The 17,852-nt window shown below is 39.6% G+C and overlaps 1 protein-coding gene across 1 annotated transcript in view; it reads right to left on the minus strand.

The window, feature by feature from the left end:
* CMC1 (C-X9-C motif containing 1) overlaps nucleotides 1-6,182 on the minus strand; it is a 78,642-nt gene extending 72,460 nt beyond the window's left edge. The window contains exon 1 of the mRNA XM_023207261.2: nucleotides 5,963-6,182. Coding sequence (XP_023063029.1) covers nucleotides 5,963-5,981 — 19 coding nt within the window. The 5' untranslated portion in view covers nucleotides 5,982-6,182. The remainder of the gene's footprint in view (nucleotides 1-5,962) is intronic.
* Between the last annotated feature and the right edge of the window lie 11,670 nt (nucleotides 6,183-17,852).

Raw genomic sequence — 17,852 nt, forward strand, 5'->3', positions numbered from 1 at the left:
TCTGACCTGTCACTATCTGAAATCTCACTATCCTAAGATTCCTAATAGATTCAGATAAATTATTTTTAGGACAGAGCTGGTATCCCTCCTGCAACAGAGAATGTTGGAGCATTCATACCTGCAACCTTATTAGGACTGCCCCTGGCCACGGTAGCCCTTTGCTGTTTCCCTGCTGCTGTCCCTCTCCCAACTCCTGCAGTTACCAATGACTGAAAAATGGCATGAAAGCCCAGCTCCCTTGCCTCCAAGGCACAATAAACTGTATGTACCATGTGGTACACCAGAGCTGATTAGGCTAAGACCCAAAACCATATCCTTGCTCAGATTTTTCCCCTTCCCTCTCCTATTTTCCTTACTCTCTTATAGGGTTTTTTTTTTTTTTTTTTTCCTAAAGGCAATCCATTAATAAATCACCCAAATTATATATATATTCAGTTCTAGTGACCAGCTCTTACTCTCTAATACTGTGCCCATATAAAAGGAACCAGGGCTTCTCAGAGAAATAAGTAATTCTACGGATTGGCCAGGGTAGGTACAAGATGAAGCAGTGATATCCTGTATAAAGGAATAAAAAGAAAATGCTCAAAAAAATGGTGACAGCACATGACAAAGATCCAAAAGCTAGTTTGAAGGGAACTCTGGCCAAATCTGGGGAAATTCGAGCACAGAAAATAATTATGTACATCAAAAGAGTATAAACCATTGAAAATACAGGAATTCATGAGTCCTTACCAAAAATACCAATAATAAATTCATAAACAAATGAAAATGAAACAAAGCAATCTCTTGTTTACAGTAAAATGTCAACAATCATCTAGTAAATGTGAAGGGAGTGTGCTGCAGGTAGAAAATCATTATTTTGCAACCATTATAGGAAAGATTGAATCAGGTAAAAAAAAAAAAAAAAAATCAATGGACCCTAAATCAAAGGGAAATATTTGATGAGAAGCAAATATTTACAAGTTCTTAACCTTCCCACAGATTAGTTATTAATTGCAAAACAGAGAAAATACACAACAAAACAGGGCAAAACCTTGAGTGGGCAATCACAATTAACATCACCTATGAGAAACAGATACCATGTGCCTCCAGATGGGATACTCTGGAAAGACACATCACATATGCAGTATGTGGCTGAGATCAAGGTTATTCTTGATCTAAAGAAAAGTCAGATCAACACAAAGTAAAGAGAGTTCTGTTTGTCACTGCCTTACCTAAAAGCTTGCAGTGTCTTCCCATTGTTGTTAGTATAAAATTCAAAATCCTTGAAATGGTTTACAGGTCATTTCATGCTTCAGAACTGAAATCCCAACCCCCACCCCACTGCCATGGCACACACTCCTCTTTGATCTCAATTTTTCTTTCTTATGGTCTTTGCTTAAGGCTGTGTTTTTCAAATTTCACAGAGCAACCATCAGAGAGTTGTTAATCTAGTGAGACAAAAATAATGTATTTTCTATGGCAAATACTCTTTTAATTTATAAATATACAAAATATAGATGTTAAACAAGTTTTTTTTCTTTCGTTCTGAGCCACCAATGTAATTTATGTCTAAGAAGATACTCTAGAGATATAGCGGCAATAATAAAATCAAAATTTTTCTTATAGGCCAGGCAAGGTATCTTATGCCTATAATCCCAGCACTTTGGGAAGCCAAGGCAGGCAGAGCACTTGAGCCCAGGAGTTCAAGACCAGCCTGAGCAACATGGCGAAATCCCATCACTAAAAAAAAATAAAAAACAAAAAATTTTTCTAATCAACTCCACAACCTTTTACATATTAAATACACAATTCTCAAAAAAAAAAAAAATTCTTCAAGTTTGTTTAGATGTCTAACTTAAAAAGTAAAATTTTCTAGTAAATGTAAGTGCTAGTACTGTGCCTGTACTCCTAAAGCTAATTTACCTACATTCCCACAGGAACCACTAAAAGAACCCCCACTTGGAGTACTGAAACCCAAATGCTCCAAGAACATCCATAATGAAATCCTCCCAAGACACATATACCTTAAACACCTTCTCATGGAATGTCATGAAATTCTTGACCCCACTTTCCACCCCCTAAACCCTATCTCTGTCCCATTTCCTCCTTTTATTAGGTCCCCGAAAGAAAACAGCAATAGAAGGACGCAGGGACACACACACACCTGATTAAGGAAACTTCCCTTAGGCTGCCATGTCCCATCCTGCATAAGTAGAGAAGGAATCCATGTTGACACAAGGAACAGAACCTAACTAAAACAGGGAAAGGTCAAAGAAGGGAGAAAGGAATTACTTCTAGTTGATAGAGAAAGTGAAAAATCAGATTTATCAGGTGCAGGTTGCTATGGGCCATCATCTGAGAATAAAATCATGTCTGAAAATTTGTCCAGAACGTGGCAATAAGCAAAGAGTGTTGTTATTACTGCTACATTAACAAAAAGAAAAACAGTGTAAATAAAACTACATATAAGCTTGTAACCTGCATTTCATCATCGGGTTCACAGTTTCTTGAGGAAAACAGAGACCCTACAAGTTAATTAAAAGTGGCTGCCAAATGAAAATCAAGCTTCTATAAAGATCACAGAAAATACAAAATACACCAATAGGAAAACAGATTTTGCTAAACAAATCTCATTTGGTGTATCTATTATTCATTTACTCAATATGGGCAAATACCATCGTGGGCTGTACAAAGCAGTAAAACATCAAAATGTGAAACTAAGCTTCAACGTATGAACCAAATAAACACGAAATTAAAAAACAAAACAAACAAACAAACAAACAACAAAAAAAAACTGGCTTCCATACACTTTATTCTGGAATTTAGACAGACAAAACAATTTAGGGGGAAAAAAAAAATCTTCCTACTTGCTGACTCCACTTTTTTACTTTCCATTGCTTCCATTCCTTCGTTTGATGAAGTTTCCAATAATCACATTGTTAGATTTGACCATGACCTTCCACCCAGCTGCTGACGTAAAAAAAACTGGAATTATCCCTATTTCCCCCATTTTTTGTTTTTGTTTGTTTGGAGATGAATTATCCCTATTTCCTCCTTTTTTTTTTTTTTTTTTTTGAGACAAAGTCTCACTCTGGAGCGCAGTGGCGCAATCTCAGCTCACTGCAACCGCTGCCTTCCAGGCTCAAATTCTCATGCCTCAGCCTCCCAAGTAGCTGGGACTATAGGTGTGCGCCACCACGCCTGGCTAATTTTTTTGTATTTTAGTAGAGACGAGTTTTCACCATGTTGCCCAGGTGGTCTCGAACTCCTGAGCTCATGCGATCCACTTGCCTCGGCCTCCCAAAGCGCTGGGATTATGGGCATGAGCCACGGTGCCCAGATGCTATTTCCTCCCTTTCTCTCATCATCCTTATTCAATGCAACAGCAGGTCCTGTCAATTTCTCCTCGTGATGCTGTATATTTCTTTCCATCTTTCTATTACCATCTTCAGCTAAGATACAAACATATTTGGCCTGGACTACTGCTCCCATCTCTTAACCTGTCTCCCTTCTGCCACTTATTACCTGACCCCTCTACAATGCATGCTACCACTGTAGTCAGGGTAATAAACATACAAGTTATGTTACTGCCCTCTTTAAAAGATTCTAAAGGCATTTGATGACATTAGAAATAATCCAAATGTTTTATTATCACAGCCAGCCTTTGAGGCCTTGCAGCCTCTGCAATATCTTGGCATTTAGCTACTACCCACTTTCCCAATATCTTTCCTTATGGATCCCTTCCACACTCTGACCCACATTCAAGTTAAATATTTTAAGTATTTGCTACTTGAGGGCCTAGCACACTCTGCCTAGCTTCCTCTCATCCCTCAGATTCCAATTCAAATGACACTTCCTCATAAAGCTTTTCACTGACTAATCTCTTCACCATCTACCACATGACATTATTTTCTTCATGTTTATCATAATCTGTAAAATTGTGTACGTGTGTGTGTGTGCCCACGCACGTGTCTGTGTAGAAGGAGAAGGGGGTGTTAATTGTCTTTTCCTATCACTAGATAAGCTTTATTGGAAGCAGGGATTTTGTTTGTCCTAGATACTACTGTTCCCTAGGGCCCAGAACAATATGGGCCATATACCAGACACTCAACAAGTCTTTGTTTAATCAATACTCAAAAGGTGGCATGGTCTACGGCGCTGGACTGGAAATGAAATTACCTAGGTTCTAACCAGACTTGATTCTACCAGCAACTAGCTGTGCGGCCTTGGGTACAACACAAGATTGGAGTGGCTTATGAGTATCTGGAAGGTAAGCAAGTGAAGACAGCAAGTATGAAGATTTTTCTCCCACATTTCCTTGTCTAAATTCAAAAATTATAGACATATGAAAATCTTTAACCTCTCTCAGTCTCAGTCTCCTCATCTACATGAGATGACTTTATATGTCACTTCAAGTTCAGAAATACCATAATTAGGCTGGGTGCAGTGGCTCACACCTATAATCCCAGCACTTTGGGAGGTCGAGGCAGGCAGATCACTTGAGGTCAGGAGTTCCAGGCCAGCCTGGCCATCATGGCGAAACCCCATCTCTACTAAAAATACAAAAATTAGCTGGGCGTGATGGCGGGTGCCTATAATCCCAGCTACTCGGGAGGCTGTGGTGGGAGAATTGCTTGAACCCAGTAGGCGGAGTTTGCAGTGAGCCAAGATCGCACCACTGCACTCTAGCCTGGGCTACAGAGTGAGACTCCGTCCTAGTAAAATAAAAATAAAAAAAAAAAGAAACACCATAAATCATATGGGACTAAATCTGAATCTTCCTTACTCACCCCTCACTTACACCTTACCCCTTCTACCTTCAAGAACGAAATCATAGTAGTCATCCTGAAACCAAGCATCACACAGTGCACTTTATTATCTAAACCTTTGCTCATGGAGCTGCTCTTCTCCGGTTCCAAACACTGGAAATTCCATCCCTCAAAGCCCAGATCAACTGCTGCTTCATAATCACCTAGTCCAAAATGAATATGATCATTATGTCCCAAAACTCCTCTACGCTTCAAATTAGAGTATTCCCTGATCTATCACTACCTGCTGGACTAGTCACTTAACTTCTCTTCGCCTCGGTTTCCTAATCTGTAAAATGGAGCTAAAGGAACCTACCATACCACACATTGTTGGATAACAGAGAACACTTAGCATGGTAATAACGTTTCAATTAAAACATTATTTCTGTGCCACATATATTTTTCATGCTCCTTGAAGGCTCCGAAAGAGCATTTTCCATTTCTGAATCTCCCAAGTTTGACGCCATTTCACCTCTCAATGTTTTGACTTTTTGTATTCATAAAATGAAAGAAATGGACTAGACCAATTACCATTCCTTCCAAAACTGTTATCTATTCCCTTGCAAGAATAGCCTAAAGCAAAGATACTGCAGGTGACCTTCCACAAGACAGGAATTCTAGGGGAAGTAAACTATTGCTGCAAACGGAAGTGGCTGGAAGCAAGGAGATTAAAACAACATTCAAGACTTTGAAGATCCTTTCCAAAGAAACTGACTCTTGCCACAGTGATGGATCCTTTGAAATGTGTTTTTAAGTTTGGTTACAAGGATGAACTCGGGGTCCATGAACTCCCAAACAGAAATGTAAAACTGTGCGCCAGAACAAATATAAAAAGTTTTCTGAGGCCAAAGTGTCTGTACCATACATTAAATGAGTCTGTGCCCTTAAGGGGCGAAAAGAGGGTGACAATGAAAAGACGAGTCGCGTTAAGTAAGAAACCACAATGCATGAGAGTTTAGACAACAAAAGCAACCTCAGCTAACCATAACCTCCAACAAGTGAGAAGATGACCTAAGACTGGGTGAAGCAGAGGCCGAGCGTGAGGAGACGCTGGTGGAAGCAATGCCACCCAAAGCTCTGCACCTTTCCCAGGTCAGCCTCCAGCCCGCACGGCCTGCGGCGTGAGACCCAGGGCGAAGCCCCTCGGCAAACCCCGTTTCCCGCCCCGGTACCTGCGGGATCGAGCGCCATCTCGGCGGGCCGAGAAGAAGCCAGCCGCTTGGCGGCTCCGCCGGGACAAGCGGGGAGGGGAGTGGAGGGGAGGGGCTTAGACTCGGACGCACGTGCGACCTCTGGGAGCTTCCCACAACAGAAACGTGGGCCCTTTGCAAAGCACAGCCAGGCCCCTTTCCCTCTTCCTTCCCAAGTTCCTACTTCCGCCGCCGTTGCGCCTGCGCCCTGCTGGCCCCGCCCCAATCCTGTAACTAGAGTGGAACCGACTTCGCAGAGGGAATGACCAGGGAAGGGGGCGTGGCTGCGCTCCTTCGGGGCGGGACCGTGCAGGACGCGCGCAGCCTCGCTTTGGGAGGCCTGAGCACCGGTTGTAGACCCGGATCTGCAGTGACTGGAGTCGGACCTGCAGGACTTTGGGACTGCGCCTCACTCGGTAACTGGGTCAAAGTCCGAGCCCCGCCCCTCACACCCGCCTTCTGAGAACCAAATGAATCATCCAGTTCCTTTTCTTTTCTTCGTTAACGTTCATTCATTCATAAATATCTATTTCATGCCTACCAAGTTCCAGACACGGTTCTGAATACAAGGGGAAAATAACAATAAAAATAACGTCCCTGTTCTCAAGGAGCAGTGTGACAGAGGAGACAAAAGCCACACGCTGAAAAATGTGATAAACGCCACAGGCACTAGATGTGCACAGCTTGTTCTACCGTAACGGTGGTATGGTGTGTGCAATATCGTTATTTCTCCTTCCAATTAGGCTGTGGCTCTCCTAGAGGTTAAAGTGTGGGCTCTAGAAGTACCTCTGTGTTGTGAAATAATATCCCCAGGGCGTACCGTCTGATTTGGGTGACGTTACAAATCCCGCCTCTATCAGTAAAAGCTGTATGTTTTGTGAGAATAAAATGAAGATAATAGCCGTCCCGCTGAAGACCCCCTACTAACGTCTTCTCAGTAGAAGAAACTTTCTAGGTGGCACTTAGGTTCATTTCCACTCACAAACCAGCCTTCAGAAGGGCTTTCTTGTCAAATTCACGTTTAACTGGCTCGAGCCACCAAAGGATGAGGTGTGGCCTGGGACAGATGGGACAGATGTTTAGAAAAACAAGGAGCAGCTGCTGCTTCCCTGCAAGGGATTTAGGGCTTTCAAAATGATCCCCTCCCCACCTACCTGCAGTCCCTCCTCCCCTGCTGCTGCTTCCGCCTGGTCAGTTGGCAGAAAAGCTGAGGCAGTTGAGCGGGGCTGGGAAAGTGGGTCTCTGCTCAGCAGGTCTTCCGTTTAAGGGCCTATTTGGGCATAACGGCCCTTATTACAGCTGTAGGTTGAGGTGCCAAGGTGAAGAATTAACGTTTCACTCACCCAGCCAGGGAATCAGGTCCTTTTCCTTGTATGTTTGGTAAATGTGCTTAGAAATACACCAGAATGACTCTGGTGTGCCTCTTTTATTGTTCTGAAGGTGAAGGATTTGATTTAGAAAGCTAAAGCAAATCTTTTTGAGGAGATGGAGTATTAAAACACAGGTCAGACACCCATATTCAAGTATTAAACTAAATCTATATGCAAAAGGGTATTATGGTAAAGGGGAAAAGTTTGATCTGTTAGCGACTTGAGTAAGTTCTATCATTTTTCTGGACTTTGGTTTCCAATTTGAAAGACTGTTCTGAGGAATAAATGTGATATCATATAACACCTTTGAAAGACATTAAAGGACCACTTCTACTATTTTTGCCAGAGCTATCACTTGAAACATTATTATCTAACATTTGTTTTTAAATCAACTCACTTTTTAAAAACAGTTAACTAGGCGCTATTTACTTTAGCCTTATCCTAAGCAACAGTATCTGTAATATCATGGGCTTTGTGTACCCCACAGAGTAAACTGTTAGACATATCACACCAGGAAAAGCACTAGCAAAAATAGCAGCCCAATGCCTGATACATATAGTATATCTCTCTCTACTCCCATGTTAAACTAGATACTTTGGGGGGAAATCTTTACAATCTGTAACTAGGGAAGATAAGTCATTTTTTTAAGTTTAGCAAATGTAATTGGCAATTAAAAACAGAAGAAATTTCCTGAGGCATTGCATTATTAATAGGCAATTCTTTGGGTAGTAACTACAATAGGAGCTCAAGGAAAGAGGAGAGGATATCATCCTGGAAATTAGGAACAGTGTCTTACCCAATTGTGGTCCCTAGAGCTCAGATAACATCTGGTAACTGGTGACCCCACAAAAGCCTTTCTCAAAGAATTGAATGCTGCAATGGTTAGGAAAGACTTCAAAGGTAAGTTAGAAGTTATGCTTCGCCTTGAAAGATGGATAGAATGAGTAGACAGAAAAAAGGGCATCTCATGCTGGGAGAAAAATGAGAGCAAAGCGTCTGGGATTTGAACTGTTCTTGAAGGAGCATGGTGGAGTATGGCAGAGTGCAGGCTAAGGAATGGAACCATATGAACAAAAGCACAGGGGTGGGAAGCACCCGGCTGTGTGGCAGGCATGTGGTAGGCAATGCTTGAAACTACTTCAATGCATTTGAGGATTTGGGAAGCTAGGGCAGTTATGCATTGGCTAGAAAAGGCCAGATTCCCACAGTCTTAAACACTAGACAGAGGTGTTTGAATGTGTTTGAATAAGCAACCAGAATCTGTTGAAGGTTAATATATAGGAAAACAGCATTGTGGTCAACATTTTCTAAAGGTGTTTTATAAAAGTTTTGTGCAGGATGAATTTAGGTAGCGAGGAAAGAGCTAAAAGGCAAGCAGAAAAGTAAGGAGGCTATTGTGCTGGTTTAGGCAAGATCTGAAAAGAGCCTGAACTGGGATATATAAAAATGTAAAAGGATGGATGTGCGAGTAATTGCAAAGGAAGAATCTACCCTTTGAAATTGGATTTAGGAGACTAGGACAAAGAGTCAAGATTTCTGGTAATTCCTTTTTTTTGGCAAATGTGTACAGACAAATGAGAAAATCATGGCAATGTGCCTATTCGTGCCTAAAATGATCTGCCCTTGATCCTCATTACTGGGGGCTAAGAGTGGCGATAATGAAACAGAAAGATCAGTTCAGAGAAATTTGCAGTAATGCAGGATAATAACAGCAGTTGAACCACAGTGAATTTCTCTTTGTATGTGAAGGCAAAGGAATGTGCAAGTAGAAACAAATATCTTAATTATTTTTGAGTCAATTCCGACTGGATCTAACATTCCTTTATGCTATATGTTGATATGCAGTTAGTTATTTTTTGAAATTGAGATTGTCACCCAGCCCTTGCTTGCTTCTGCCTCTTCTTAGCATCAGAATTAAAGGCTTTTCATCTGTAACTCAGCTCTGCTACAGATAAGAATCAAACTTGAAGTCAATGAGATTTCAAACTCGAGTCAGTAAGAATCAAACTTGAGTCAATAAGAATCAAACTTGAAAGAATATTAGACGCCCCATCTCTACCAGAGGATAGGATTGAGAAGTAGTTCTTGGCCAGAAGATCACTAACCAAGGGTCCCTGGTGCCCCTGCCTACTTTCTGAGCTGTATTATTTAGCACCCAGTTCGCATGGCTTGTGCCTTCTCTGGTTTAAAAGGACTTAGGTCCATGTTGACATTTGTAGTATTTGCTAGGGTTGTCATAATGAAGTGCCACAGTCTGGGTAGCTTAAACAACAAATATTTTCTCACAATTGCAGGCTAGAAGTCTGAGATCAAAAATGTTGGCAGAGTTGCTTCTCCCAAGGCCTCTCTTCTTGATTTGTATATGGCATCTTCTCCTGTGTCTTCACATGGTCTTCCCTCTGTGTGGCTGTGTGTCCTAATGTCTTCTTGTAAGGACATCAGCCATGCTGGATTGGGACACACTCTAATGAATATCCTAATGGCTCATTTTGTCTAAACTACCTCTTTTAAAACCCTATCTCCAAATGCAGTCACATTCTGAGGTGCTGGGGGCTAGGACTTCAACACAAGAATTTTGGGAGATACAGTTCAACTGATAAAAGCATTGAAATTTTTTACAAGGACTACAGTTATTCCCCAAATCCCAAATCACTTCACTAGAGCCCTGAGAACCTGCCTAGTGTTAGCCTCTCACCAGAATAAAATACTTTGTCCCTGTTTTCCTGGCTGTTGAATAGAGCCTGTTTTAATCTGACTCAGTTCACTTATTCACTTCAATCAGCTCCTGACTGTCCCTCATTCTCTACATCTGATTGATCAAAACATCTAGTCAGTTCGCCTTCCTTAATATATCTTTATTTCATCTGCCAATCAGAGTCATAACTCTTAGTCCAAGATCTGCCCATTTTTGCTGATATTATTGTAGTAGTTCTGAATTGCCTCTCTGTTCCTAGGCATTTCTTCCTCCCACTTATTCTCTCTAATCCATTTCACCCACAACAGCAAATATGATTCTAAAATTTCTTATATAAAATTCCCAGTAAGAGACCACCTATGGAATGGGAGAATATATTTGCAAACCATGCAAATGATAAGGAGCTAACATCCAAAATATACAAGGAATTCAAACAACTCCATAGCAAGAAAAAAAAAATAACCCAATTTAAATATGGGCAAAGGACCTTAATAGGCATTTCTGAAAAGGAAACATATAAATGATAAGTATGTGAAAAAATGTTCAACATCATTAATCATTGGGGAAATTCAAATTAAAATCACAATGAGGTATCACTTAAGGTCTGTTTGAATAACAGAAATACAGGAAGATAATAAAGCGTTAGTGACGATATAGAGAAAAGAGAACACTTACACACTGCTGGTGGAAATGTAAATTAGTACAGCCATTATGGAAAACAGTCTGGAGGCTCCCCAGAAACTTAAGAACAGAACTACCATATGATCCAGCAGTCCCACTACGGGGTATATATTCAAAGGATATGAAATCAACATGCTAAAGAGATATCTGCACTCCCATGTTTTATTGCAGCATAATTCACAATAGCCAAGATATGAAATCAACCTAAGTGTCCATCAGTAGATGAATGGATAAAGAAAACATGGTATATATACACAATAGAATGCTGTTCAGCTCTAAAAAGAGAAATTCTGACATTTGCAACAACATGGATGAATCTGAAGGATATTATGTGTCCTTCAATGTTGAAAGAATCTTCTGTGAAATAAGCCTGGCACAGAAAGAAAAATACCGCATGATCTTACTTACAGGTGCAGTGTGAAAAAGTCAAACTTACAGAAACAGAGAGTAAAATGGCAGTAACCAGAAGCTAGGGGTTTGGGGACCTTGGGGAAATGTTAATAAAAAAAAAATAGAAAAATGCAGTTAAACAGGAGGAATAAGTTCAAGAGATCTACTGTACATCAGGATCACTTCAGTTAGTAACAATATATTATCTATTTGAAAATTGCCACTCTAATAGATTTTAAGTATTCCCATTACAAAAAAAAATGATATGTGGAGTAATGCATATGTTAAATAGTTTTATTTTGTCATTCCACAATATGTATTTTAAAACATCATAATGTATACTATAAATATAGACTATCTAACTTGCCAGTTGAAACAAATGCATACATACATACGTACATCCTCAGTAGTTCCCTATATAAATAAAATTCAAACCCCTTCTTTTAGCAAGGTTCACAAAACTCTTTATAAACTTAGTCCCAGGTTACTATATCAACTTTTCATAACCAGCCTCCTTGTAATCTGCAATTTCTGCTACATTAACTTACATACAGTTGTTTATTAAATTATCTGTAAAGACTTCTTTGGGCTATCCTGGAAAAATGGGTAAGAGTTTGTAGTTAATATAAAAACTTGAAACTAATTGCAGAAAATGTATCTAGTTATCACTAGGACCACTGGAACTAGACAGAGTGATATAGTTTGGATGTATGTACTCACCCAAATCTCATGCTGAATGTAATCCCTTATATTTGAGGTGGGGCCTGTTGGGAGGTGATTGGATCATGGGAGCAGATTTCTCATGAATGGTTTAGCACCATCCTCTTGGTACTGTCCTTGCAATAGTGAATGAGATCTTGTGAGATCTGTTTAAAAGTGTGTGGCACCTCCTTTCTCTCCCACTCCTGTTCTGGCCATGTGACATGCCTGCTCCTCCTTCACCTTCCACCATGATTGTAAGTTTCCTGAAGCCTACCCAGAAGCCAGGCAGATACCAGCATCATGCTTCCTGGCCAACCTACAGAACTGTCAGCCAATTACACTTCTTTTTGGTATAAATTATCCAGTCTTAATATTTCTTTAGAGCAATGTGAGAATGGCCCAATACACAGAGCTAAACTCATTTTTCTCCCCTACTTTACTTAACTTTTTAAACTGAGATATAACTTATATACAGTAAAGACTACAAATCTTTGTGCAGCTAAGGGAGTATTTACATGTTTATACACTTTGAACTACCACCCCAAATAATGTTCTGTCAAAATATAGAACGTTTCTAGTCATCCAGAAGCGTCCTTTTTATCTCCTCTTAGTAAAACCTCTCTCCACAAAAGTAACTACTCTCATAACTTCTCTGAGCATTGATTAGTTTTGCCTGTTTTTGATCTTTATGTAAATGTAACTATACAGTGCATGGTCTTTCCTATCTGACGTTTTTTGCTGAACTTCGTGGCTATGAGATTCATTCATGTTGTTGTATATATAGACATAGCTGCTCTGCTACTTTGAATGTAACATTTGGTAAATTGTTTATCCTCCTGAGCCTCAGTTTTTTCATCTGTAAAAATATAACCCACCTCTGCATGATTGATTTGAGCCTTAACGATGCCCTGTTACAAACACTGACAGTAGACCATTCTTTTTTTTTTTTTTTGAGACAAAGTCTGGCTCTGTCGCCCAGGTCAGAGTGCAGTGACGCATTCTCGGCTCACTGCAACTTCCGCCTCCCGGGTTCCCGCCATTCTCCTGCCTCAGCCTCTCGAGTAGCTGGGTCTACAGGTGCCCACCACCATGCACGGCTAATTTTTTGTATTTTTAGTAGAAACGGGGTTTCACCGTGTTAGCCAGGATGGTCTCGATCTCCTGACCTTGTGATCCGCCCGCCTCGGCCTCCCAAAGTGCTGAGATTGCAGGCGTGAGCCACCGCTCCCGGCTAGTAGGCGATTCTTAAACTGTAGCTATTGTTACTATGATGATTATCCTCTCTATTTTCACTTTTGAAAAACTGTTCTTTCAAACTATATATTACATGATATGTAGTTTTTAAAAATTTTTATTCAAAGCTACTCTGCCTTCAGGACTGAAATCTAGACAACAATGGATTTAAATCAGTATTATGTGAAACAACCTTCAAATGAACAAAGGAGATTTAGCAGTGTGCCCTATCATTTATCAGGTGAAAAAAAAAAAGTGTGAAATATCACCTCTCACCTCTGCAGAAGGCTTTCTATATTTTATGTTTTGTTTTTACTATGTATGGTTTTCTGGGTGGCCTCCTTTGAGACAGACCACAATATTCTCTGGGGTCAGAGGCTCTATTCCTAGAAAAGAAATAATTTTTAAAAGTAATAATAATACTATGACACAACTTATGTTGGATTTCTCCTATTTTGGCTTTGTATGGGTGCTATGCTTCTCTGTAGAATTTCTCATAGGAACTGACAAACAAAACACAGGACTGCTTTTTGTTGTACACCAAGCCTGAAACATCAGTGACATACCAGTTAGTGGGTCAACTGCACTGAAAACATGTCAGAGATCTTTTGCTCATTTAGATGAAACAAAGTTATGAAAACTCAAGTGACTTAACACCAAGTATCTCCGCCCTGCTAATCTGAGAAAGGACAAATGTCTTAATTCAGCACCATTCCTCCTTCAGATCAGAGAACTTTCTATATGCCATGCACTGTATTGAATCCTGGGAAAATAAAGATCAGTAAGATGAGGTTTCCGCCTTTAAGGAACTCAAAGTCTAGAGGGAGAGAGAAAAACATATGAAAAAATAATTACAATTCAACTGATAGGTGATGATATGGGAGCCCAAAGAATGGAGAAATTAATTTGACTTTCACAAGACTTTATATACATGCTTATGTTTGAAGTGGGTCTTAAAGAATAATTAGATTTTGAACAAGAGAAAGGCAAATGGAGTCCTCTTTGGCAAAGCTTTTACCATGTAGAATAGGTATGGGATTACTGTCATGCCCTGTGAATATGGTTAAAATAGCTAGATTATTCACTACTATTTGGAGCCAAACGAGATACAAGGGAAAAAAAAGCTAATGTTGAGTATTGCTATCAAGTTTCAATGTTTTCTTCCAAGTGCTATGCTCAAACAAAACAATTCCACATCACTGATTCTGGTATCTTTACCAATTGGACATGGAGTATTAAGTCGAAATGAAGACATCCCAAAGAACTCGGGCCTTGACCTTCAGTAAAGAAGAGTGTTTATGTTACCTTCTATTAATCTGATTCTGTGTCATGGAGCCAGGGATTTCAAGGTGTAGATGAAAGATATCCTATAAAAATAAGGTATTGCTGTTTGTTACTAAGTCACATGATTATCTGCATTTTGAGGAGAGAGATTGTGTCTTATGTGCTATGGTAATCCCCTACATTTCTCACAGGACGTGACATCATAAATGCTTGTTGCACAAATTCCTGTTAATGGAGAATGTAAGGGCATCATGCAAAACTAAAGTGGGTCACATGACCCATCAATTATTCTTTATTAATATCATTTTTTGTTCTTTTCCCTGTCCCTAACTCCTGCCTTAATTCTGACACTATTTTTGTCTTTTCTGGTTATTTGCTGTAGGTACTTCCAGATTCTATATGCTTTAAGAGATGTTTTCTTAACTCAGGACATGAGGTACACATTTCTGGTATTGTCTGGTTGGCATCTTGCTCTTCTGTTCTTCCCCTGCTTTATTATATGGCTTCTACCAGAGTCCTCATGTGTTTACATGCCATCTATCTTTACCCATATTCATTGGTCCAAAAATGGATACCTGGTCTATGAAAGACTGATGAAACTGTGTCCTAGAAATTTATAGATGTGAATCTAAGCACATCAGTTTGTATTCTGAGTCTGCAGTTGTTAAATGCAATCTGTGTAGAAGTCATTAAGAGACTAGTTTTTACCGTGTAGTGAAAGCTACCTATAGGGAGAGAAAAAGGGTGAAGCCCAACCAAAGAGATATAGAGACTCAAGACTGAGAAAGTCCAGAAGAAGTTTGTGTTTCCAGTTGCAGTTTCTGTGAGGCTCAGCTCTATATCTGCCTTTCTGTGTCTTTGCTCTTCGTTGAGCTACAACAGACATATATTGGACACCTCTTGTGCACCACTTCAAATACTCTTGGCCCCAACTCTTATAAGTGGGGCAAGTTCTTTTCAAGCTTCCTTCAACCTTCTTCATGTAGGTGCAACTTGACAGCACCTTGGCTTAGCCTTGTACTTCTCACTTGCTTCTCTGACACTACACCATGGATCATGCACAGGGACCCTCTCAGTAGTCGTTCATATACAATCTAGAAGTGCAGGGGAAGTTAATGCCAGTGGGACTACCGTGATTAATAGTGAATGGAATCCAATGGATAAATGTGTGCCATTTTTTTAATTCCCCAGGCAGACAGTCTTGAAACACATTCTAAAGATTCCTGCAAAGGTCTCGTGGTAAACTGCACCAGTCACCTGTGAAGTAGGAAACTGAATGATACATTCATGTATTATCTTTCTGTCCTTCCCTCTTTCACTCTTCCCTCTTCCTCACTCCTGCTTCCTGGGATTATATTCCAAGACAATCAACCTGCATGCAATCTAGTCTAAAAGAACACTTGCTTGTTGTTTCCCATGTTTTGTTTAAGTTGGTTCCTGCCTCTTGCTACTCAAAAACATTGTCATAATTCATACAAAGACCTGCAATGGTTCTCTCATTGCCCATAGAATAAGATCATACAAGCAACAGAACTGGATGAGAATACATGAAAATCCAAGCACAGGAAGCAGCCTACTACTTTACCAGGATTACCCAATATTACTATTTGCCTATTCTTTGCCTGTTGTACTCTGCTCTTCTTTGCTTTTGCCTTCTCTGGCTGAAAATCCCTTAGTTCTCAATACTTCAGCTCTCAATACTCATGCCAGGCCTTCTTTCTTTGAAGACCCATGTTTTATGCTACTGCAGGTGTGGCAGTCACACTTTCTCTGGATATGGTTCTATATACATAGTTCAGCTCCATATCATATGGTGGCCAGTAAGCTAGAGACCCAACGACTCACAAATGCCAAAGCCCCTCAACTAGCATTTCTCCCAGTGCCTAAGACACAGAAGCCACTCACCAAATATCTGTGGGATAAATTTATAAAGGTGTTGATTTCTGGGGACTTAAAAGCAAAGTTTAAGGGGAAACAATCCTTCACTTGTATATGCTTGAATCATTATCAATCATATAAAACATACACTGAATATATCTATACATACTTCCTTTTATTTGTATTATTAGAAACTTAGAAAAAATTAAAGTCTTCATCAAAGTTGTGTATAGATACCAAAATTTATTTCACTTTTTACTTATTATTGATGTTTTAGGTTGTTTCTAAATTTTCTTTCAAAATTAACACAGAGATAAATATTCTAAAAATAAAGCATTTATCTCTAGCTCTGTTTATTTCTGAAGAATAATTCTTAGGAGTAAAATTATTTTGCTAATTACTATGGATAAATTTTTAGCAATAGGTAACGTCATCCTAAATATTTTTGTAAAATTGCTACAAACAGGCATATTGTTATAAGTTTTTACTTTTTATTAGTACTGAAAAACATTTTTGTGCATTTACTAGCCCTTTAATTGGCGTTCTGTGAAATGTCTTTCTATATTCTTTCCCATTTTAATTTATTACTTTTTTTTACTGATTTATATATTGTCTTTCTATGTCAAGGGTATTGTCTTTTTGTATCCTTTATTGTAGCATTACTTCTTTGTAATTGTTTTTCTTTTTTTTTTTTTTTTTTTTGAGACGGAGTCTCGCTCTGTCACCCCAGCTGGAGTGCAGTGGCCGGATCTCAGCTCACTGCAAGCTCCGCCTCCCGGGTTTACGCCATTCTCCTGCCTCAGCCTCCCAGTAGCTGGGACTACAGGCTCCTGCCACCTCGCCTGGCTAGTTTTTTTGTATTTTTTAGTAGAGATGGGGTTTCACCATGTTAGCCAGGATGGTCTCGATCTCTTGACCTCGTGATCCGCCCATCTCGGCCTCCCAAAGTGCTGAGATTACAGGCTTGAGCCACCGCGCCCGGCTTGTAATTGTTTTTCTTTTACTTATACTAATTTGACAGATTTATACACATATAGAGTATTTTCCTTTGTTATTTTGATTTGCTTAATTCTTAGAGAGAGAGAACCCATCCTTCTTGTGTGTGTGTGTGTGTGTATGTGTGTGTGTGTGTGTGTGTGTTTTAATAGATTTCTAGAGTAAGGGGAGGGAGAGCATTAGGACAGATACCTAATGCATGCAGGGCTTAAAACCAAGATGACGGGTTGACAGGTGCAGCACATCACCATGGCACACGTATACCTATGTAACAAAACTGCACTTTCTGTACATATATCCCAGAACTTAAAGCAGCATTAAAAAAAGCCCCACAAATTAAAAAAAGAAATAGATTTCTATTTTACATCTACCTTCTTTTCTTATCTTTATTTCATTTTATTTATGGTGAGAATTGAATGTCTACCTTAATTTTTTTTCCAAATAACTAACCAAATTTTTACACTATTTTCTAGATATATTTACTAGAAAAATATCCACTAGAAAGATAGATACCATTTTCTTTTCAGTTCTTTCTCTCATCTTGGGCCTGTTTCTACACTATTTATTCTGTCCATCTCCCTGCCTATTTCTGTGAATATATCCTAGTCTTTTCAACTGACACAAATTCTAAATGGATAAGGTG

This window comes from Piliocolobus tephrosceles, chromosome 2 (assembly GCF_002776525.5).
Source record: "Piliocolobus tephrosceles isolate RC106 chromosome 2, ASM277652v3, whole genome shotgun sequence".
NCBI classification, from domain to species: Eukaryota; Metazoa; Chordata; class Mammalia; order Primates; family Cercopithecidae; genus Piliocolobus; species Piliocolobus tephrosceles.